The sequence below is a fragment of the Podarcis erhardii genome (assembly GCF_964252035.2).
Source record: "Podarcis erhardii genome assembly, chromosome: 1".
In the NCBI taxonomy this organism is placed as follows: domain Eukaryota; kingdom Metazoa; phylum Chordata; class Lepidosauria; order Squamata; family Lacertidae; genus Podarcis; species Podarcis erhardii.
This window is the reverse complement of record NC_138497.1, coordinates 100,656,634-100,681,082: the sequence shown is the minus strand read 5'-3', so window position 1 is coordinate 100,681,082 and position 24,449 is coordinate 100,656,634. Positions and strand designations below refer to the sequence as shown.

The window sequence follows — 24,449 nt, the reverse complement described above, 5'->3', positions numbered from 1 at the left end:
CAACCTGGGATCTTCTGAGCCAGCTCCACTGCAGCCACATAATGGCCATTCCATTTTAGGATGCTTCAGCAATTTAACTACCAGCCACCTTCCATCCTGAGTCCCAACTGCAGTGGTGGCACTGTCATGCCGTTAAGCCCACCGCTTTGCCTGCCGCAGATAACAGAAATAATTAAAAGTTGTCTGAGCCTTTATTAGTCCACCTGTATGCCCCCGTGTTGTAACATAACCTACAATGAAAAAGGAGGGAAAGAGAACAGGTAGAAAAGCCCATTAATTTAGGGGGAGCATTCATTATATTTGCTAAGGAAGGTGCTTGTGAGGTGTACTTGTCACAGGCACTGCTTAATGATGCCTACAACATAGCAATACTTCTGTACTTGCTTAGTAAGAGTTGCAATTTTCCAGCAGCTTTGATTATCTGTTCTGTCTGTGGCCTGGGTTAAAATGATCTTAGACTAAAAGAGATCAAATAGAGAAACTGGAAAGGCCATTAGAGGCGGTTGTGTAGCAACAGAGAAGGGAAGACAATGTATGTGTATATATAAAGAGTATCCTTAATAGGTTCTTTTTCCAAAATGAAACTAGTTAAGTTTTTCATTTTTGGATTAGTAACTGAGGAGTACAGTACTGTTATTTTGAAGTGTAGACAATGAAAGGTGCAGTCATGATTAATGATATGTGTAGGCTGATGCAATTTATGTTTATTGAGAAATAGCTCCAACTAAGTTAAATGGAGTTTACTCCCAAGTAAGTGCACATAGAAGTCTTCCCTTAACACTTCACTCATTTTCCATTGGGTGGAAAGTATCATAAGATGGAGAAGAATTTTAGTTTGACACAGGGATTCAAGTTTTGCATATTTTTTTTTGAAAAAAGTATCTAGTAGATAGGAATGTACAAACATGTCACCATCCATTCTGAAATCCATTCTCAGACCTACTGCTATACCTGCTATATTTAATTACTTTGGGTACTGTCAAGCCTAGTGCCAGTCAGGAAATATATTGGAAGAAGAAGAAGAAGAGTTTGGATTTGATATCCCACCTTTCACTCCCTTTAAGGAGTCTCAAAGCAGCTAACAATCTCCTTTCCCTTCCTCCCCCACAACAAACACTCTGTGAGGTGAGTGGGGCTGAGAGACGTCAAAGAAGTGTGACTGGCCCAAGGTCACCCAGCAGCTGCATGTGGAGGAGCGGAGACGCGAACCCGGTTCCCCAGATTACGAGACTACCGCTCTTAACCACTACACAACTGGAAGTGGGGGAATGGAAAGCAAAAACAGAGTATTTTTATTGAAAAAAAATAAACATCCTCAAAACCTTTGTTCTAAGGATCTGAAAGGCCTAAGCTGCTTGCAGCCTTATTCATTAAATGCTTATTCTTAATTTTCTTATATTGCGTTTTTGGAACAGATGCCTGCCATGTGACTTTCTGTGCTACTACTGTGTTATCCCAAGGGTTTGCTTAATTCAAAAACTTAGATATGTGTGTGCGTCTCTCTCTCTCTCTCTCTGTGTGTGTGTCACACACAGATGGCGTCCATTGAAAAACTTCAATGTACCTAGAAAGCTAAAAACCGATTTTCTTTATAACAGTTATTAAGAAGAGCTAAGTACAAATCTTCAGTTGCTTTTAGTTAGGTCTTTTCCTTTCCCTACCTTTACAGTGGACCATTACAAATTTTGCGAAGAATTTGCCAAAACACTTTAGAAATCTTTTCCCTTCCTTTCCTTGATGTCTGCATTATCTTTAGTCTGTTGGCATGCATTCTAATAAGTGATCTTGTCCGCATCTTTTGGCTTTACATACTGAATTCATGACATAATGAAATATGTATAATACTCAGTTCCCTTAAAGGGCAGTGCATATATATATATCTCTGTGTGCACTGTATAATTAACAGTGCTATCCCTTGCGTGTTCTCATAAGTTGCAGTAAGTCCTATGGAACATAATCCTAGGTAAGTGTGTCTAGAATTGCAGTCTGATTCTGCTTTCTTTCTTTGACTATGTAGAAGTGATTATATTCTTGTTTTTGATCAAATATTTATTTCTCTTTTTTGAACGAGCTCTGCATGGCAGTTTAGCCTCACAACCCAGGTAGTAGCTTCTCTTACTGAATAAGAAGCCAGCAAGCCAGCGCTCTACACACTGTACCACACTGGTTTTTTGCATATTTCGCATATGGATGTTATAACACATTTAGGACTTTTTACAGTGGATCAATTTGTTTTCCTTCCTTCATAGTATGCACTCTTAACTTCTTAATCACATTTGGATGACTTAAGATAAAGTGAACTAGTTTAAAGCATGACAAATACATAACAACATTAGCAATATATCATGTGTAATATATCTGATGCTTCTTTAAACAGATCTTGATAATGTGGAAGGCATTGCAGTAGACTGGCTTGGAAATAATCTGTTTTGGACAAATGATGGTTACAGGAAAACAATTAATGTTGCCAGATTAGAGAAAGCCTCTCAAAGTCGGAAGATTCTGTTGGAAGGAGACATGTCACACCCAAGAGGAATTGTTGTGGATCCTGTCAATGGGTATGAAAGCTTTTAAAAAATAATTTTAAATAAAATTTAGCCCCTTTTCACCATTAACCTCCCTCCCCCCAATAATATTCTCCCGCACTGTTAAACTAGATATTTCAGTGGATGTAAGTGAATTGTATGCCTAAATCTCCATGGGGATAATGCTTGGGAGTTTGCTGTTTTTGTGACCACCAAAGTTGGGTTCTCCACTGTGATTCACCCACCATTACTCCCCTTGTTTGTATCCAGGCAGCATTATCTACTAGTAACTGTGCATAAAATATGCACAATTACCAAGAGTGTGGGGAAATGCAGTTTGCTGCTAGGTTAGTTTTCTTCGCTCCAAGCTCAAAACATTATTAAACATACACGCACGCACATACAAACACACTCTCACTCACTCAATTAATATATAGTTTTGGAATTAAAACTCAGCGGCTAGCTGTGCTCTTTCACTGAAGATCTGACTTAGCATCCTAAATGCTGTGAGTGGGAATGGACTGGGAGGGAATAGAATGGAACTGGAATAAAAATCACTGCCTAGAATGGAACCGGCAGGAAATGGAGTAAAACTGGAGTAGACATCAGCTTCTAGAGTGTACCTTGCACTATGCATGCATTGTATGTATATAATTTGTGAGTGTGAAATGGTAATTGTTTTTAAAAATTGGGCTATTTTAACAGAAGGGGAAGGGAAGAATCAAACTGATATGAAGGAGCACAATAGGGATTAGAGGGAAAACAGCAACTATGTGGATTAGTCCAATATTGTCATTTTGAAAATATTCCAACCCTACCAACAGGGAGATTGCACAATATAGTAATATTAAAAATTCCTTTAGAAAAGTAAGACCAAATTGGCGAAGAACAAATCTACATTACTATTTAATTGTTTATATTATTTTATCTCAAATACAGTTTAAGAGCCAATTTGGCAAAGTTAACAGGTGGATTCAAAAACAGTCAAATACTGAAACCTTTAAGATTGTTACAATAATAGAAGATTGCCTAGTAGCTATTTACTCACATTGAAGACTTCATCTCAAACACAAAACTCAGCACTTCCTGGACACTTCCAGTCCAGGTAGACAATACTGAGCTAGATAGATTAATGGTCACATTCTATATAAGGCTGCTTTATATGTTCATATGTTATAATATCCTGTTTTTTCAATAGTCCCTCTAAGAATTTGAATTTAAATAGTGACTTTATAATCTTAAACTGGTCCACAAACATCATGCTTCCATCTACTTAAAGACACAACTTTAGTATTAGCCTTCCTAGTATGCAATAGTGTTCATTGAACTCTGTCAGCAAGATAGCTAACTCTTGACAACTGACATCGTCTTTTTAAATTGCATAAATATTGAGTTGAACTACCAATGGAATCACAGCACCTTTTGCCCCACTACAAGGTGACTTTGCCAGCACCTAGTTTCAACTCAATTTTTATGCAATTTAAAAGAGGATGTCAGTTGTCAAAGACCAGGTGGATTGAAGCTTTTAATAGGGGCTGACATACACTGAGAGATTTGACCACTATATGTTTGGACTGAATAGTTTTGGAAAAACCTGACATGGTAGACTGGTAGCAAAGGAATCTAATATCACCCTCTGAATGTATCCCACTATGAAGTGATTGGAAAAGATCAGCTCAGGTGATACCTTGGGGTGAGAAAATCAACCCCAAAGCTTAAATGAAGCCAACCTTGCAAACAAGAAACAATCACCACCACCATTTTAATAATAATAATAATAATAATAATAATAATAATAATAATAATAATAAAAACAACAACAACAACAACAACAACAACAACAAAACAACAACAACAACAACAATAATAATAACAATAATAATAACAACAATAATAATATTTTTATTTAGAACCCTGCCCTCCCCAGCCAAAGCCGGGCTCAGAGCAGCTAACAACAGTAAAAATAGCACAGTTTATATAAAATCACAGTCAATTAATTAAAATACATTCTAAAATCAATTCAGAATCAAATTAATGGCAACCATTGGGCTAGAGTTCTATGAGGATATAGGAAAAGAGGATATAGGAAATAGGAAATGCCATATATTTAAACCAAAGACGTGCACGTAATTAGCCATTCAAATGGTGTGTGTGTGCACCATATCTTGTGATTGATTTTGTGGGGTGGGGCTTACTTATGCTGCCCCCCCCATTTTATTTAAGTTGGCACCCCTGTGAAATAAAACAGGTTAAAGAACCTGGCTTGCTCTGAACCTGGTTTGGACATAATGAGGAACAATAGCTAATTGAAGAGTCAGTATTTAGGTTTAGGTCTGCTGTGCTACAGAGGGCTGAAGGTGCAGAGATATACAGCTGAAATTGTGCTGAGTTTTCTGCCCATCTCTTCTGCAGCTGTAGAAGAGCCTTGGGAGCAGAGAAGCACAGCGTTTGGCTGCAGCAAGTTTTCTCGGTGCAAGTCTACAGCAGAGAAATTTGCCCAGGGGAAATCAGGCCAGAGCATTCATCTGACAGTGTGCAAATAACTGATCCCCACCCCACCCCTGCACAAAGTGGTGTGATAGTAATTTAGAGAACCGAGAAATGATAGATACGTTAAGAAGTTATGAGTTTCATGTTAATCAGAATGCTCTTTGCTCTGCTTTGTCAGCTTGGGGCACAGGAGACAGCAGTCAGTAGTGAACATGTACTCAAAGAACAGTTCATTTCAAAATTAATGGATCATGGTCTCAAGTGAATATACTTTATAAAACAGCCTTCCTTGCTGCTTCCACTAGTTTCAAGATAGTTATAGTAATATTCTTATTAAGCAAATTTTTAAAAGATCAGAAACTAGTATATTATAAGCTGCAATATGCATATTAAAAACCTTACAAAATAATGTTGCAAGACAGCAAGCCACTTTCTATACTATTCATTATTCAAGTTCACCAGATTTTTTAAAATAGTGAGTGAGTGAGATAGTGTATAGCAAATGAACTTTCATGCTATTCTAGAACCAAAGTAAACCAGAATATGACCGAATAATGAACTATATACCAACTAGTCTATAGAGATGGAAGACATTCTTCTTATGAGATTATGCTTCCTCTTGGAGGCTTCAAGCAGGTTTTCCCAAGGCAGGGTTGCCATATTTCAAAAGGTAAAAACCAGGACACAAGATTCTCAGACTATTGTTGTTGTTTTTTATCTTCCTTCAGACTATTTTCCTGAACCCCCCACTGATCTCCTGTGACTCACTAATCTCCTGTCAGTTTTATGAATTATTGTCTTCTCTCCTGGTTGTTTGTTGGTTTGTCATGAGAAAACGTTGGGTCCTTTTCCCCTACTCCCAACCCTCTGGGATTCTTTGCAGGTGTTTTTCCTTTTGGGTGTGTGTTTGTGGACATTATATCCACAAAGGGCCAGTTTCATCAACTTCTTTTTTCCAATCGGGGAAATTGGCTACACAGCAACAGATTTTTGGCAAATCCTACAAAGAACCACCATTAAGTGGGAGTGCCATTTATGCATTGATTTTGGCTGGCTCCTTTTTTCTCTTGATAGCAGGCCTATAATAAGTACATGAGTGGCGCTGTGGTTTAAACCACTGAGCCTCTTGGGCTTGCTGATTGGAAGGTCGGCGGTTCGAATACCTGCAACAGGAGTGAGCTCCTGTTGCTCTGTCCCAGCTCCTGCCAATGTAGCACTTCGAAAGCACGCCAGTGCAAATAGATAAATAGGTACCACTATGGCGGGAAGGTAAGCGGTGTTTCCGTGACAGTGTTCTGTTGTGCCAGAATGCTGGCCACATGTCCTGGAAAGCTGTCTGTGGACAAACACCGGCTCCCTCAAACTGAAAGTGAGATGAGTGCCGCAACCCCATAGTCGCATTTGACTGAACTTAACCCTCCAGGGGTCTTTTAAATAAGTACCCTCAGAGTGGCCACCAGTGTTAAACCCCTCAATTTTTGGCAAGTTGGCTAGCTTGTGTGGTCCCAGCTTAACTTCTCAGCAAGCATGCTAGTACTTTCTGAAAAGAAGTGGCTGCAGCATTTGATACACAGCAGTGGCTTTCCCACCTTTTTTCTTCAGTTGGCAGAAAGTGGTTCTATTTGCTCCAATGGCTTCCTCTCACTTGTCGGCTGCCCCTCTGGAGACCTTTCTGACACCAGGATGTGTGTGGCTGTACAATCTCTTCTGACTGATGTCATATATAGAGCTTCCAGCCAGCAGAGGACAGGAATGAGTACTCCAGGAGTCTTGGTCCCCCAGTTGCCTTTCCAAGGGAAGGGAAATTTCCTTGGTTCCTTTCTTGGGTGAAGGACTTCATCTATGCTCTAGGAGCATTTGTGTCCCTTCATAACTGGATGACATTCTGGTGCACACCCCTTCTCAGAATCAGGGCATGCAGGACACCTACACAATAGTCACCTGTCTGCAAGAATCAGGATTTTTGGTCAACATGGAAAAGAGTGTCGTCTTTCCCACTCAAGTCTCTTAGGCACCTTGGAGCTTGACACCAAATGTTTCTCGATATGTCTGATACCGGAATGGGTGGACAAGCTTCTGATGACCTTACATGTCATTCTGTGATCTTTGCCAAGCACTCTGATAGAATTTACCTGTCTGCGGGGCCTGATGCTATCAATCTTTGTTTTCCTGCCATGAGCTCAGTTTCATATCTGGTCACTTCATCAGCTGCTCAGGTCATATCAATATGTCATTGCAGCAAAGAGGTATGCGATGGTGGGGATTCCATCTGCACTGAAGAGGGAGCTATCTTGGTGGCTGGCACCCCATAATCTGTCTGCAGGGGTGCCCCTGGAGGTGCCCTCTTATGTGGTTCTCACTCCCAGTTCAAACCTCTTTGGCTGGGGGGGAGGGCACCTTTCTCCAGTGCAAACATGTCCAGATGGGCCTCAATGTTCTGAAACTGAAAATGGTTTACCTTGGGCAGTATCCTGACTCTGAAGGACCAGGGATGCTATCTTTGTTCTGGTTTAATCTGGATTGACAACAATTTGGCCAAGGTTTATGTCAGTAGATAGGGAGGCTCATGATACTGCATGTTGATGTCAGAGGTATCCAAACTTCTGAGTTCGGCAAACCTTTCAGTGTCATCTACTCAGCCTGAAGACAGAACATCTGAAAGAGTGGACTTGTTGAGCCAAATAACAGTGAAAGAGGCATAGTGGCTTCTGAACCCTATGGGGTTCTACTTTTTGGCATGCTAGCTGGGTCAACCAGTGACAGCCCTGTTTGCTTCAGCAGAAAATGTTCAGCTAAGCACCTTCAATTCACACTTTTTGTCTCTGGATGCACTGGAAACAGAGTGGCATCTGGGATCACTTTATGCATTTCTGGCTTTAGTTTGATTCAGAGAACTGTGCAGAAAGTCCATCAAGCCCAAACAGAGGTGGTTCTGGTGGCCTGGGGGGCTTGGTTCCCAAATCTAGTCAGTTTGATGGTGCAGGCTCCCTGGACGTTTGATGTTCAGGAGGATCTTCTCCTTCAGGAACCAGTGGTCTATACTCAGTGGGGATGATTCCTCTGCCTGGAGAGGAAGCAAAAGCCTTGAGAGGACTCTGCCTCCCCATAGGAGGAATGCCTTTCATCCAGATCATTAAACAGAAATTTATGGTAAGGCTAATTCCCATTTTTCCAGGGTTTGCATCTTTACATAGTACTTGATTGAACACAAGCTATTCCACAAGAAGCTTATATTGACTTAAACTACATAGAAGAAATGTGAGCTGAACCTGTATCAAATTGACACTGGCAATTGTGTTTATGAAATGTTCCAGTTCATGGGTTGCAGTCTTCTAGATTTGTAGCATAATACTAAGCTTATATAGTTCAGAAAGGGAATGTTTGGAAAAAAGGGTGTTGTGACACACATTTACTAAAGTATTTTAGTTAAGCAGAATTGTGATCTATGTATTTGAGCATCCTATGCCTAACAGCAGCCAGTTCCCCCATTTGTATTTTTTAAAATAACGTGGTTATTTTTTTTTATAGAAAGGAATATTAGTTACTGCATTATAATTCTCTTTGTGCTTCAGATAAATATTGTTGGAGCTATGCCTGTATTTTAATTAATTCCAGATGTGAGCATTAATGCCACTTGGGTTGAGCCTGGCTTGGGACGTGACTGGTGGTAACTGTAAAACAAAGAGGACTATTTTTAAGCAATGGCCTTTTAACAAGTCAAATAAATGTTTGCAAGTGCTATTGATTCATTGTAGTGTTGAGAAGAGCAAAGAGTATATTGATCTGGTTATTTACTTCAATTCAAGATAGCTGACATAAAGATTTTACTAAAGGTGCCTTCAGATGAGCACAAGCAGATGAGTGCCTCCAGACTGTCACTGTTGGGGGGGGGAGGGGAGGGATTCAAGAGCATACCAGGAATTCAAGTTTGTGCAATTACAGTGGATGGAAGTGTTACATTATCCGTGCACAACAAATTCTCTCTTTTTTAAAAAAAATAAGATTTGTTGCTATTAGGAAAGTAATGGGGGAAAGAGTGTGGAATGAATGATTAAATGGAGAAACACGTAAACATCCCACAAGCAAATCAGGATGAATGATCATTGTAATACAACTGACCCATAAACAAATCAGAATGGATGTTCAATAGTCTGACCGTCAATCACATAAGCTGTCTTTCAACATGCTTGGCATCAAACTTACACACAGACACACAGCTGCATCAGAATTTATGAAACATGCATGTGGGACACGGCCTCAGTTCTGCAATAAGACCAAATAATATCTGGTGCCAATTTGTAATAGAATTCAGAAATCTAGACTGCTAAACTTTGCTTTTATCTGTACTGTCAGCATGCTGTACAGCAGCAGCAACTTATTCCTTGATGAACTTGTCTTAGAATTCTGTAGGCACTGATATTTTCCCTGGCTATAAATAGTTAAAAACCTGTTGCTTTCCATGTGTGTCTTTCTTAAGAGATAACTTTTTCTTTTTTCTTTTTTCTTTTTTAACAAACCAAACCTTCAAGAGTCTTCCTCCAAAATATCATGTTGTGGGTCCTATCCTTCCAAACAGCTTTAAGGTTCTTGAGCCTTTGTGGGACCTGAACTTTAGGTGCTTTCGAACTGCTAGGTTGGCAGGCGCTGGGACTGAACGACGGGAGCTCACCCCGCCGCGGGGATTCGAACCGCCGACCATGCGATCGGCAAGTCCTAGGCTCTGAGGTTTTACCCACAGCGCCACCCGCGTCCCTGTGTTTTCAGTGGATTTACTTAGAGAACGACTTACAGGGTATAGGGTATCCTAAACATTTTATTTCAAAATACAGCCCTGTAAGTCATATTCAATACATTGAAACTGGACTTAAGTCAATGTATTTCAGTGGGTCTACTGTATCTCAATTGCATATCACCCATAGTGTAGAGTGTTTGCTCCTGATTATAACATAGTATTTTTTGTATAATAAAAAGGGAGATGATTCACAATCTTTTATGGAAACAAACAATTTTAATGGGAGTGCTGGGGAGTATGCCCGGTTGCAGAACTACTTTATACCTAGTCATTAAATTTCCACAAACTGGGAAAATGGTTAAATTAGTTTGTATTAGAAATACATATTCTCCAATCATCGCATAATTCTTTCCTTTATGATAAAGTCAGTTTGCCAGTTAAGAGAAAGAGATTTCCTAAGCCTAGTGTGATTATGTAAAGTTTGAAGCAGCTCATTAGCACAGCATCAACTTTCCATGTCAATCAATTCAGTTTTGTAATCATATAATTGATTATATTCTCTCAGGTCACATAGGAGTAGCTTTTCTCCCCCCCGCCCCCCTTGGTGGATTACCTCTGTTACTCATTTATTGCTCTTGACAGGAAGAAAGAAAGCATTAAGAAGGCTTAAAGTAGAAACCGAGTGGAGCTACTGCATCTCTGTGGAAGGCATTCTGCAATTTGGTTCAAATAATAAATGGATGCTTATTTATCATTTCATAGCTGGATGTATTGGACAGACTGGGAAGAAGATGAAATAGATGATAGCGTGGGACGAATTGAGAAGGCATGGATGGATGGCTACCACCGACAGATTTTTGTTACATCAAGGATGTTGTGGCCAAATGGATTAACTCTGGACTATCAAAACAACATATTGTACTGGTGTGATGCCTATTATGATCACATTGAAAGAATATTTTTGAATGGAACTGACAGAAAGGTGAAAGAAATGTGATGCTGTGTTGCCCTCAAGCCTTCATTTCACTGAATTTTTTTTTCTATTATTATAATTTTTTTTCTATTATTATTTTTTTTATTGTTAAAATAATTCAACATTAATACACATACAAACATACATTTCATACAACATACCTACATACATACAACATACCTACAACATACCTACACTCAATCCCACAGAATTATATGGCAACTTTAAATTTTGGGTTTATTTATTTTTTTAATTACTTTCCTTCTAAGGCTGATCTATGTTTGGGGTGGGGAGGCGTTTCCAGCATAAGGATGACTGAGGTAGTTTAGCTGGCATCCTGCTGCAGGGTGCAGCCCATATGTTATTTATTTTCTTTAGAAGAAGCAGAACACAAAGAGACTTTGTTATCTAATAATCCTGTGTTAATGTAGAGTTGTTTTCTGTATATGGTGAAGCAGTACAAAGGTCCACATTAAAGCTAATGGAAGTGCTTTCTCTGACCATCTTAATTGGTCGGCACAGCCAACTACATAAATACTTTTTGTAGCACATGCTGCTTCTCTGACATTGACCTAGTAGAGTTCACACTTCCATTGTAGCTTACCGTATATAGTAGAGTCCATTGTTTTGAACCTAGAAGATAGTGTGGTTGTGTCTGCCTCTCCTAGAACCAGAGAACCATGTTTGCCACCTTGAGTAGGATATGTAAAAATAAATGCATAACATTCTAAAAATACACCTAAACCAGCGAGCCGTACACCTAGGGTTAATGTAGTGATTATTCACCAATGTTTGTGCATTAGGCAGAATCACAGAACCATCAACAGTCAGACAAAACTGCTCCGGTATCCTAACATTTTTAATGTGAAGTGTGAACAATCCTGTCAGTGCTTGGCTCCTTGCATTTAATTTCTTCCCAGTTCTGTGAGTAGGATGAAGATTCCAGTTAATTACACAGACATTCTAGAGGACTTTCTGCAAAAGGGGTAAAAACCTAAATTGTCTTTTGCTAAAGATTTCTGCAGCTTTCAGTCTGTTCCATCACCAGTGCAAAAAAAGTGTTTCCAGTTGATCAATGAGCACAATTTCTATCCTGATTGCACCCTCAGGTGAAACTGAGAATAAACAGAGAAGTCAGTACACCAATAACAATCTTAAGACAGCTAAATAGCTCTTTGGGGCTATTCCCTAGCTAAGAATGTTCTTAAGATTGTTTTAATTTTTATGGGGAATCTTCACACAAATGGTTAATGCAGCACAAAGGAACAATTCCTCCAATACACATTCAAAGCTAGTTAATATTACCCACATCAATCCTTGTATTTATGACTATATGGTTATGTTATTTATTTAAAGCACGTATAAACTGCTTAATTTTTTTTTTTAAATCCCTAAGTGGTTCACAACATTAAAAACCTTAAACGATAACATTAAAACAAAGGTGCAACATAAAACCAGTAAAACAGTAGTATATAACTGCATTAAAAACACATTAAAACAGGAACAGAATATCAGGGAATTTATAAGACATCTGAAGAAACTGATGGTTGCTGCTTCACATATAGTAGAAGGAATGGCATTCCAAAGTATGGGGTCAATACCAGGAAATGCCCTTTTTATCAATACCCTGTGACATTGTGTAAGACACAGTACCACAATGAGAATTTCCCGAGATGGTCTAAGGCATCTTTCAGGTCCGTGTGAGGCAGCTGGTATTTCAAGTAACATGGCCCTGGGTTGTTCAGGGGATTTGTGTGCTAACAACAAGACCTTGAACATGGCCTGTTTCTGACCAGCTTCTCTATGCTTGGACAAAATTGTTCAAATTCTGTCTCTGTCTTCCCCCCCTCCCCTTGTCTGTTTTAAGGTGGAATTGTAAAGCTTGTTACTGGTGCAGTGATTTTTAACATCTCTTTAACTAACGTTGATTAATTGTAGGTGGTCTACAGTGGAAAAGAATTAAACCATCCATTTGGACTGTCACACCATAGGAATTATATTTTCTGGACAGATTATATGAATGGCTCTATTTTCCAACTGGATTTGATGACTAGAAACGTGACACTTCTAAGAAGTGAGAGATCACCTCTGTTTGGGCTTCAGATTTATGATCCCCAGAAGCAGCAAGGTACTGAGAACAATATTTTCTGTATTTACACTGAGCAGTGCTTTACCATTAATTACAGAAAGGTTACACTTTTACCACATTGCCTCAATCTTTGTCATTAATTTGTGAAACATTCCAGCAAACATTAGCTACAACTAACTGCCATTAAAATAAATATGACTTAAGGTAGTCATAAATATGATGCATTGAAATAAATTGCAAATGATTTGCTGGATTATGTCTGTGGATTATGTAGTTGTTACTATTAACTATTTCTTCTATTATTAATCCAACAATTCATTGATCCAGTCAACTTAGTAAAGGTAAAGGTAAAGGAACCCCTGACCGTTAGGTCTAGTCACGGACGACTCTGGGGTTGCGGCGCTCATCTCGCTTTACTGGCCAAGGGAGCCGGCGTACAGCTTCCGGGTCATGTGGCCAGCATGACTAAGCCACTTCTGGCGAACCAGAGCAGCACATGGAAACGCCGTTTGCCTTCCCCTTGGAGCGGTACCTATTTATCTACTTGCACTTTGATGTGCTTTTGAACTGCTAGGTTGGCAGGAGCAGGGACCGAACAACAGGAGCTCACCCTGTTGCAGGGATTCGAACCGCTGACCTTCTGATCGGCATGCCCTAGGCTCTGTGGTTTAACCCACAGCGCCACTCCCGTCAACAAATATCATACATCAAACATCAGAGCTATTATTAACTGGAGAAGATACTCCATTAATTACAGATATTGAGATTTGTTAGGTTTTTGCTCTGACCTTCTCAAAAATATTATTGGATGTTGAACAAATCCTATAAACAATAGATGAGTGGGTCTTTCTCTCAATCCAGAGATGATTTCCTTATTTTGAGGAGGTAGACTCTGCATGGATTCTGCAACTGTGAGTTTGTCAAAATAAACAAACATCACAGAGAAGAGAGATATAGTGAAAGTCAGAGAGAGAGAAATGGAACTCAGGAACAGAAGGTAGACTGTGCTATCTGCCCAGATTAAGCTCACAAAATTCAAGCATGGATATTAGGAATGGTACATCTGATCACCTGGAGATTGAGCAGGTTATCCTCATGCCATCTCTTCCTCCTTTCCCTTCAGTACCCCAAGGTCCAGATGCTTAATTTAGGATTGGGCATGGGAAGGTGAGGGAAGAGACAGCAGGTTTTCCCCAGATCCTGCTCAAATACAGCCGTAACACATGGCTAATAAGTATGGTAAATGTATTATTATTAGTAGTTATAATCCAACATTTACAAGTCATAAACATCATTATATAATGCATGTATAAGTCCATAAACAAGAAATAGTCAACATAATGAATTGCTTTCAGGGAACACCACGACCCCAGATACTGGCAGTGTGTGTTTTCCTGCCTGGACTACCATGTCTAGAATCCCTGGCAGCACACATCATTTCTGCAGTGGTCATGGCTTCTGAGACCTTTCCTGCCTTGTCCATGGCAGTAAAAGGTGCTCTGCTGCGTTTGGGGAGTGACTTTTGCTTCCATTGCAGCCCACCAATGCCAAGAGTGTTGGCCTTGTCTGGGAAGTTCACATCTCTCTGCCACCGGGTAGACAGGAGTGGGTACCCTAGCCAAAGCTCTCCCCAGGATGAAAGGTCCCAAAGTCATTGCCCTGGTCATTAAATGCCTATGAAATTGGAAATACTGTGTCAGGGAACTGCCATCGGAGGAACAGGTGGTGGAAAGGCTCCAGGAGAATAGGAGAGATTCTGCAGCAGAAGAAGGAACCAGTAGGGGGAGAGCAGGAGCTCCGGAGGAAGGGGAGTCGGAGGGGAGGCTCTGGGATACTTCCAGTGAGAATAGTGAAGAGGTAACAAGACCCCCCTTAGGAACTCCCACCCTTCGCCGGAAACTGTCACGCAGAGAGTCCCGGAGGCGCATGTCCGTCAAACAGCTTTTATGCTGGCGTAAATTCCGTAGACGCCCACTGTCAGATTCTACCAGCGACTGACGGAGTCATGCTTTGGGGGCTCCGTTAGTGACTCGGTTTGGGTGACCAGCCAAACACCAGAGGGATCAAGCTTTTACGCACAAGCAGCTCATTATCCCATCACATACTGAGATTATTATATTATATTATATTATATTATATTATATTATATTATTAGTAAGTATGCAAGATGTGAGTGCAAACAGCATATATCTGAAGCAGTTGATGCAGCAGCATCACTTAGCTGACCTCCTGTCACACTGGCTTACTGGGAAGGCCAACATCTGTTTAAAACATTCTCTTTCTCTCTCTCTCTCTTGCAAAATATTATTATTAGTTGCGGGCAGGGTAGGCTGTATATACCAAGACCCTGCTAATCCCTGGATCCAGCAAGTGTTAAAATATAAGTAATGGGCCATTAAGGGAACAAAGGATGTTTTGGAATACTTTTATGAATCTGAAAAAGTTTTTAGTTGCTGGACTCATTATAACTCTGTGCTGGTTAGTCTTTCAGCTTCGTGAAGCTGCTGTTAGTTAGTTAGTTATCAATTCATATACCGTTCTGTAGCAAAAGATCCCAGGGGAGTGTACAACATTGAGAACACATTTAATGGAGCACAATAATAAAAAGCATAATAATAGTCAGTAGTATAATAAAATAATCATAATTTATTAGGTTTTATAGTTTATTTTATTTTATTTTGTCTTCATCTTTCTGGATTTCATTGTGTGTGTGTTATTTTTATTTTTTAACACAGAGAACATTTGTTCAGAAATCCACAAAAAACATACATCCAAAAATAAATAATAAGACATTGTGGCAGTCCTGGAAGGGCCCTGGGTATGGGAAATAACCAGCTGCTTGAATATTGGTAGCTTGTGTTCCTTTATACTACCCAGAATGTGTGTGGCGGGGGAGATTTCTCACCTTTCAAGAGAGATTTCACCTCAGGCTCTCTTTTAGCTGTGCCACTAGCTAAAATTGTAATGTACAAATGTGATGTACAATTCTAGCTGGTCTCAAAGACACAGAGAAGCATCACATGGTAATTGATTTGCTATTTGGTAATGGTATAGGGATCTGTTTTGATGAAGAATAATAAAGTCTTCATGCACATTCAGTCTGGTTTCCACAGAATCCAAATTGATTCTTTCCATTTACTTTAATGGAAGTAGGATATAAGCCTATGTTGCTAGTTAAGCTTATATAAACTGCTTGTTAAAAATCCATCTACGGACTAATCAATAATCCCCACTTTTATATCTCCTCCAAGACTTGTAGCAGTAGTTACATGGCTCAATAAACCGAGTGTTGATTTGGATTTAAAATGTATGTATCCAACATTTCAGGTTCTAAACAATCACAACACCAACACACATAAATTTGATGCCACCTATGAACAGTCTTGAAAAATGGACCCTACATGCCTCTTGTCAGCTTACATTTACAAACCCGTTTACAGCTTTTTAAGGCTGTACTGAGGATAACTTGAAGGATGTGTCACATATGAGTTATTTGTGTAACCATCCAAGTTTTATTTTACTTTAATGGGTTTTCTGGTTAACTAAAATGCAGTTGTGAAATACTTTTCCTTGTTAGTATTGTTGAATGAATCACTTTCAGGATCCCCCCCACACACATAAACACGCATATACATATATATGTTGTCTTAACTAAATATAAGACAACATCTATGCTGTTTGCCTAAGAACTGTTATCTAGTTACTGATATTCTTTATGATTCTAAGGCCATGCAATAAAGTTTAATGGAGCCTGTATTTCAACAGTGGTAGTCGGTGATGCATGGAACAATCTAAGCCAGGACCTATTGACACACAGCTTAATAGCTGAATGGTATGACAGAGCTTATAAACACTTGAGGCCTCTCTAGTTGTGTGTTCTGTGGTATTTTTTTTTTTAATAAATATTTATTAAAGTTTTTAAATATCAATGCACAAATAATAAACAGTCTTACTTCTGTCACAAACATAATTTCATCACTTCTTTGGACTCCCTCACGTCTCCCGCTCCCATTTACATCGTTAAAAGTTTTTTCCAGACAAATTATCAACTTGTTTACAATCTCATGTCCACTCATTCAAATATAATCTAGCACTTCTTCCAAAAAATTTTATATTTTCTTTAATCTCACTTATCATCAAATTTAAATCTAATTTAGTGGTGGCCAATTTTTTATAATCTAGCATCCTTCTTAACATTCAACCAAATTACAATGTTTTTGTAGATACATCTTGAATTTCTTCCAGTCTTCCTCCATCTTCTCTTCTCCCAGATCACGGATTCTGCCAGTCATCTCGGCCAGTTGCATATAGTCCATCAGCTGCATCTGCCACTCTTCCAGTGTGGGTAGATCTTGAGTTTTCCAGTTTTTTGCGATGAGTATCCTTGCTGCCGTTGTTGCATACATAAAAAATGTTCGGTCCTTCTTTAGCACCTTCTGGCCGACAATACCCAGAAGGAAGGCCTCTGGTTTCTTAGTGAAGGTATACTTAAATACCTTTTTCAGCTCATTATATATCATTTCCCAGAAGACCTTTACCCTAGGGCATGTCCACCAGAGGTGAAAGAATGTTCCTTCATTTTCTTTACATTTCCAACATTTATTATCAGACAAATGGTATATTTTGGCGAGTTTAACTGGGGTCATGTACCATCTATATATCATTTTCATTACATTTTCCTTCAGAGCATTACATGCGGTGAAGTTCAGCCCAGTGGTCCACAACCTTTCCCAGTCCTCAAACATAATGTTATGCCCAATGTCCTGTGCCCACTTTATCATAGCTGATTTAACCATTTCGTCTTGTGTATTCCATTCTAACAGCAAGTTATACATTCTAGATAGTACCTTAGTCTTTGGTTCTAACAATTCTGTTTCTAACTTCGATTTCTCCACCTGGAACCCTAACTTTTTGTCATTTTTAAAAACTTCTTTAATCTGAGCATAATGTAACCAGTCTCACACCTTATCCTTCATTTTCTCCAAACTCTGCAATTTCCAATTGTCTCCATCTTTTTCTAATATTTCCCAATATTTTGGCCATTTGGCCTCCATATTGGGTCTTTTTCGGGCCTTAGCTTCCAGAGGTGAAAGCCACCTTGGAGTTTTATTTTCCAATAAGTCTTTATATTTTGTCCAGACGTTAAACACTGCTTTCCTGACAATATGGTTCTTAAAGGCCTTATTGATCTTAACTTTGTCATACCATAAGTATGCATGCCAACCAAAAGCATTGTTAAAACCTTCCAGGTCCAGGTGTGTTCTGTGGTATTAATCAGAAAAGATTTTAAGTTTCAAAATGATGAAATGGTATTTCGGTCACATTCACTATCTGGTTAAGTAGGTGATGAAGATGTTCAAAATCCTCTGAGATGTAATGTTAGGCTTATTGAAAGCCCTTGAAAGGCCTGAAATTGTTTGCCTCAAAAAGACTCTCCAATTTGCTCTAAATTTTGTTTTACATGGAATTGGAGATGACCTACGTTTGTGTAAATGTCTAAGGATTTTTTCTAGTTGTGGCAAAACCAACTGCAGTTCTTTCTTTCTCAGATGTTTTGCAAGAGCTAAAACCTTAACATCCACTTCCAATATAGCTTCAGGCAAAATTCAGCAGTAACACTAGTCAATAATAATCAGTGCCCTCGTCTTATATTATTGCTCCATAGCTTGACATGCATTTTTATTTTACAACTTTCAACTGACACCAGTTGCTTTCAGTACAACCCTATATATCTGTCTACTCAGATATAAGCCATATTGTGTTTGATGGGGCTTACTCCCAGGTAAGTGCTATAGGATTGTAACCTTAAGCTCCACTGTGCATTTTAAGACAATCAAAAAAACAGTTCCAATCTTTCTGACCCACTTTTTTCAATATTCTGTCACTCTGCTGTAAGGGGGAAACTGAACCCAGAATGCTTGTCCTATATGGAATGGATGGTTGTAAGGAATTCCTCTTGGTGAAAATGAATTGAGTGTACGAGGGGAAAAGCTACTTTGATACCCCTGCCTGACCATCACTGACACAGGATACTACCAGAATATTTTCAATATATCAGTCCCTCCCTCCCTTGGCATGCCAATCTTCTCAAGCACCAGCATTTTGCCAGTTTTTAAATTGCCCAGTAAACTTAAATGCACACCACCAGCACTGCGTCACATATCTTACCTCAGTTACGATAAAGCTGGAAGGGTGGCTTGAAAATGAAACAAATAAGTTCATTCTAATGTGTAGTGTTTCATTGTAGTCCTATACTTTTAAAAGTAAGAGATAAGACTGTGACCAAATTAGATCATGTTGTACCTGCTGTACCTGCAGGAAACCACATTGATCAAAGCAGTGTGTCTGCTAGATAAAGGCAATTTTCTTCATGGTCTCTGTATATTATACTCTTATAACATGTTGTTTATTTGTCATTAAGGTTGCTTTTTTTTTATTTCAGGCGACAACGCGTGCCGTGTTAACAATGGAGGCTGCAGCACTCTCTGTTTAGCTGTTCCCGGAGGCAGAGTGTGTGCTTGTGCTGATAACCAGCATTTGGAGGGAAACAGTACAAGATGCACAAGTACGATCTTCCTAGAGAGTATCTGAGTTTATACTAATGTTGCAGGGAGAAAATGTCTGTAAAACTGCAAATGTCTAACTGTAGGGGACTATGCTTTTTCACCAGCAGAACAGAAAAGCACAGAGGTGTTTTTTTTACTGAACACAGTGTTCTGTATTCTAAGGATTTCCCTTCAATGCTTGGGGCTTTAAAGGTAGTCTTGGGGTTGTTTTAAACCTAGACTGAAATGACTCCCCCCTCTTACATTTTCAGCTTGAAGGCTGCATTACCTTCTGGGCAACCTTTTGAGGTGGGTCAGAGGTAGAAGTGGGCAGAGTAAGAAATATAAATGTTGCCCTTGTTGTAGGCAAACACACACATAGACGGTGTGAATCAGGGCTGGTGACAGGTGTGTCCTGAGAAGAGGGAATATGGCTAGGGAGAAGTATGTCTTGAAGAGAGTCCCAAGGGCCAGATGGAGAGGCTCAGAGGGACACATCCAGCTCCTGGACCTGAGGCTCCCCCATCCCTGCTTTAGCACTTAAGGAAATTTTGTTGTTTAGTCATTTAGTCGTGTCCGACTCTTCATGACCCCATGGACCAGAGCACGCCAGGCACTCCTGTCTTCCACTGCCTCCCGCAGTTTGGTCAAACTCATGCTGGTAGCTTCGAGAACACCGTCCAACGATCTCGTCCTCTGTTGTCCCCTTCTCCTTGTGCCCTCCATCTTTCCCAACATCAAGGTCTTTTCCAGGGAGTCTTCTCTTCTCATGAGGTGGCAAAAGTATTGGAGTCTCAGCTTCACGATCCGTCCTAAATGGGGTGCTGTTATTATAGTGAAGGTTTGCACTACAGTGATGCAGGAGCATCCGAAACCATTGATTAATATTGGAGTGGGAGCCAATAAGTAGGCTGAATCCTAAGCACTTTTTTGCTCTTACAGAAAACTCCAGATAGGATTGTCATTTTATGAATATGTAATAATGAGAGCTGAAGGTTATGAAGTAGAAAGAATAATTAATGTTTGTGTGTGGGCAGCTAATACTGCATATTCTTTATACATTTGTACCCTTAGTTAATTCTGGAGAAGTGCTACCCAAGTTATGCAAACCTGGAGAGTTTCAATGTCAGAACAGGCGCTGTATCCAAGACCGCTGGCGCTGTGATGGGGATGATGATTGCCTTGACGGCTCTGATGAGCATTCAGAGATTTGCTGTATGTATCAGTGCAAAGTGTGGTCTGTGCTTTTCTCATTTAAAAAAAAAAATGTAATGAGAGTGTTAATCTATGCAAATATGTAAGTGTCTGAGGGGAATGGAAATGAAGCTGCCATAGCTGACTAATCATTTAGATATATTTATATATATCATTCATTTTTTTTCTTGGTCTGCATTTGTAGGGAATAGGAACTCTAAAGCATGCTGGGAGGACCCTGCTTCGTAACACTGATCATGCTAATGATCCTCACACCCTCTAATGTGTCTGCTTTTGTTCCTCTTGTGCTACTGCCCCTTGCCCTTGCATGGTGGTTGGGCCAGGAGGTAAACTCTTCTGGAAAAACTGAGGGAAATCAATTTAAATGCCCAGAAGCCAGAATTACTGTGCAGAAGGTTGCTAAACACTTCATTGCTTCTTGGCAATGGTATCTTGAAGAGTGTCCAAGAAAACAGACATAAGTTTGGAACAAGATGCTGTACAGCTTTTGCTGCCTCGATATATTGTAAAGGAGACATATGGGAACTGAAATGCAGGCAAAAGTGTGATGTCTTAAATGTTTGCCACTACTTTACTACTAAAAGCCATTGTAAGGATGAGAAATGCTTATTGTGACTGGAGGCAACAGCATGTCAGCAATAATTTGCAGCATCCCTATTTCTATGCAAATCTTAAAATGCTTCTCAAATGTTCTAGTTTATATTGTTGTTATCATTCTTATAGTTATATATCTTTTATTACTTGGCCTTCGCCCTAAGGTCCCAGAGTAGGTTGCAACAATTTAAATACATCATTGAAAACAACGTTTGGAACTTCTGATTACAAAAAAATAATCATAAAGGATATGGTGGATCCTGAAAATACATATTGCAGGTGTCAAAGACCACATGCACTGAGTGGTGCAATCCCATGCCATTATGGGTAAGGCCTATCATGTGGGCATCTGGTCCTCATGCATGTAAGCAGAAACATGGGTGGGGCCATTTGGGTGAGGAAGACTCAACGCAATTGTGTCTACCTCCACCCGGTTGTTTAAAATGTCCCAGGACATGGTCTGAGGGCCCATGATGCAGCTATATTTCAAAAGCTAAATAAAGATTAGACCTGATCAGTGTCTGTATGGAAGATACTGCCTTGGAACGCCATATAGTCTAGCTTGAGTTCCATGATGGAAGAAAAATGAAATAGAAATGTACTAAAATAAATAAGTTCACACATACCATGAGGGGATTGTGCCAAGGAGAAGTTGTTTCCATATCTTGAGGAAAGAGTTACGTTCCTGTGGGAGAGAACGGGGTCATAGACTGCAGCATGGCAATTTGTCATAGGCAGGAATGCTGGAGGAATTCTGTCTTTGCAGATTCCAGAACAAAGTAGTCTGATCTTTTGGGAGTGAAGTGCAGATCGGAACTGAATTACCCATCACCATTCACAGTTCCATGTGCCCCAATGCAATTCTCAGCTCCAAAATTCATCAAAATGTTTTAAAAATCTGTATTTTGATATAAAATTTGTGTGTGAATGTTTCCTGAATGTGCAGAGATGAGTGAGCATATGAGAAAGTTACCCATAATCAAAGGACCCGACTGCTATCGCCTTAGGGAAGTGTGATCAGTATGGTATCATTTTTAAAAAGATAAAGGCCTATATTGGGAGCTATTTATGTGCCCTTTCAGGTTTCAAAAATGCATACATGCTTAAATAATTCTTGTTTCTTTCTTTTGAACAGATGAATTTTTTAACACGTTTTTGATCTCTGTAAAAGACATACTTCTAGGCACATATTCTTGCTGTCTGTTCAAGTTGTTCATTTTAAAAATAGCACTTTATAACTTTTCACACTTACTTCTTTAGCAGTGTTTTTCTCTCCTGATGACAAACATTCAATCATTATCAGTAAATTACTATTTAAATGTGCACTTGCATGCAATTGTTTGGACCAGTAACGGCAGACTTTGCATATAGTAAGGGCACGGCTAAGAGTGCTCAAAGAATAAAGCTTCTGAAGTTCTGATATTAACGGGGCTGAATTGATCCACATATCTCAGTCTGATGTGTGGCTCAAAATATAGTCATCCTTCAGATGTCACACACTTCAATTTTGCGATGAGGTTCTTGGCTCAAAAAAGTATTAAAATGAATCTTAAAATTCATAGTAGGTATACAAAGACTCTCCTCCCTGGAAGAGGGAGTGGTTGTGGGCGGGAGCCTGAGCACCGCCCCTAGCAGGGGGCGTTAGCCCCCTGCCTCCACCTCACCTGGCTGGCACCACCTCACCTGGCTTGGCATCCAACCAAGTGCCACTGAGGGGGCGTGTTCAGCAGCCTTTTTGCTGCAGCGCCAGTATACAAATACATTTAGAAATGTGCATTTTGCGAGAGAAAATGTGTTCAGAAATACATATTTTGTATGCCTTTGTAAACATTTTCAAATATATATATCTAAATGCCAATTTTTGCTTCTTTTTTTAAAATCGAAGATTGATGCAGAAATGAGACTGCATTGACATACAATGAAACAAATGCAAAAGTGATTCAAAACTATCTATCCCTTAACCATTGCCAAAGAAGCCCTCAGTATGATCTAATACTAGAGCAGTGCTTTTGGACACTGTGTGATAGAGAGTTTCTGTTTCAAAGTTAGATTTTATGTCTTTGTTCCTTTGCTTTTCACCATCTCCATCTGTGGCTTTTATCTGTTCCCATACTAGTTTTACACTAAGATAAAAGTGAAAATCCAATCTTCTGTTTCTCCTGCTACCAAAAGTCTGATTCTGAGGGCACTTTGCTACTACAGACCAATAATATGTAATACTGCAACCCGTTGATGTCCATTATCTATAGATAAGGCAATAATAATAAATTGGCATTTTATGTTGTATTATTAAATCACCAGGTTTTTGGACTAACAGCTTGAGGCTTTCTTCTCTCTTTCTGTAGTCTTTGGATCTATCCCTCGTTTTCTGCTCATGGAATAGTAATAATAAGCAATGGCTGTGAATACTACTGGCTTCTTGGCCCCTGCACAATCAGAGTACAACTGTATGATGTTAACATGTATTTGATAAGTACAGGAACTGCACAGACCTTTTTTCTTTTTAATAACACTGGTCACTTTTTTGTAGTGAGAACTGAAATTACAGTTCTACTGTTAGTTGTTGTTGGCACAACATAAAAGCTTTATATCCAATTTTAATCAGTTTTAGTTCTTGACTAATTTCATGCTTAGCACAAGGTACATTTTTATATGCTGCACATTTTTTCCCCAGTCCAATAAAGCTTTCCTTTTATCATTTTGGAAGGGTTGCTGAACTGTAGGTGGTTTTTATGACCTCAGAGCCTTAGACTTTCATCTTAAGCTGTTGTGTTTCATAGGCAAGATTACTACCATTTCTTATCTATATTTATTCCATAGCCCGCTATGGGAAGTGTTGTCTGTGCAAAATCATAGCAATAGGTTTGCAAATACAGAGCCCTTCAGATCATCATTTTGAATTATTCAAAATGTGAGAATTCAAAATGAAACTGGTAGGAAGTATCAATAAAAGCACAGGGCATAATCCAAGCATAAATTAAACACTTCATTTGATTTCAGCAAGAGAGATGCTCTGAGAAATAGTTGGCTCTCATTTAAATATACACAGTGATTAGATGTGGTGGCATATCAATAAACCAGGCGTACAAAGCAAACTGCCTTGTGCCCATAACCTAATGGGTCAATTGATTTCCACATCATGTTACGCAGGACCTTGACATAATTTCAGCAGCATAAAAACATACTCGGATACAACAGCAAACTGTCTCTAGAACAAACCTATGAACAATGAAGCTCATATCCTAAACTTGCTTAATAATAATAATAATAGCAGCAGCAGCATTAA

At 39.4% G+C, this 24,449-nt stretch overlaps 1 protein-coding gene across 3 annotated transcripts in view; it reads left to right on the top strand.

Moving 5' to 3' along the window:
- Positions 1–24,449, top strand: part of LRP1B (LDL receptor related protein 1B) — a 778,324-nt gene that overhangs the window by 549,316 nt on the left and 204,559 nt on the right. For all 3 annotated transcript variants that reach the window (XM_081869915.1, XM_081869916.1, XM_081869914.1), the window contains 5 exons: positions 2,378–2,558; positions 10,510–10,729; positions 12,659–12,848; positions 19,252–19,374; positions 20,429–20,569. In XM_081869915.1, coding sequence (XP_081726041.1) covers positions 2,378–2,558; positions 10,510–10,729; positions 12,659–12,848; positions 19,252–19,374; positions 20,429–20,569 — 855 coding nt within the window. The remainder of the gene's footprint in view (positions 1–2,377; positions 2,559–10,509; positions 10,730–12,658; positions 12,849–19,251; positions 19,375–20,428; positions 20,570–24,449) is intronic.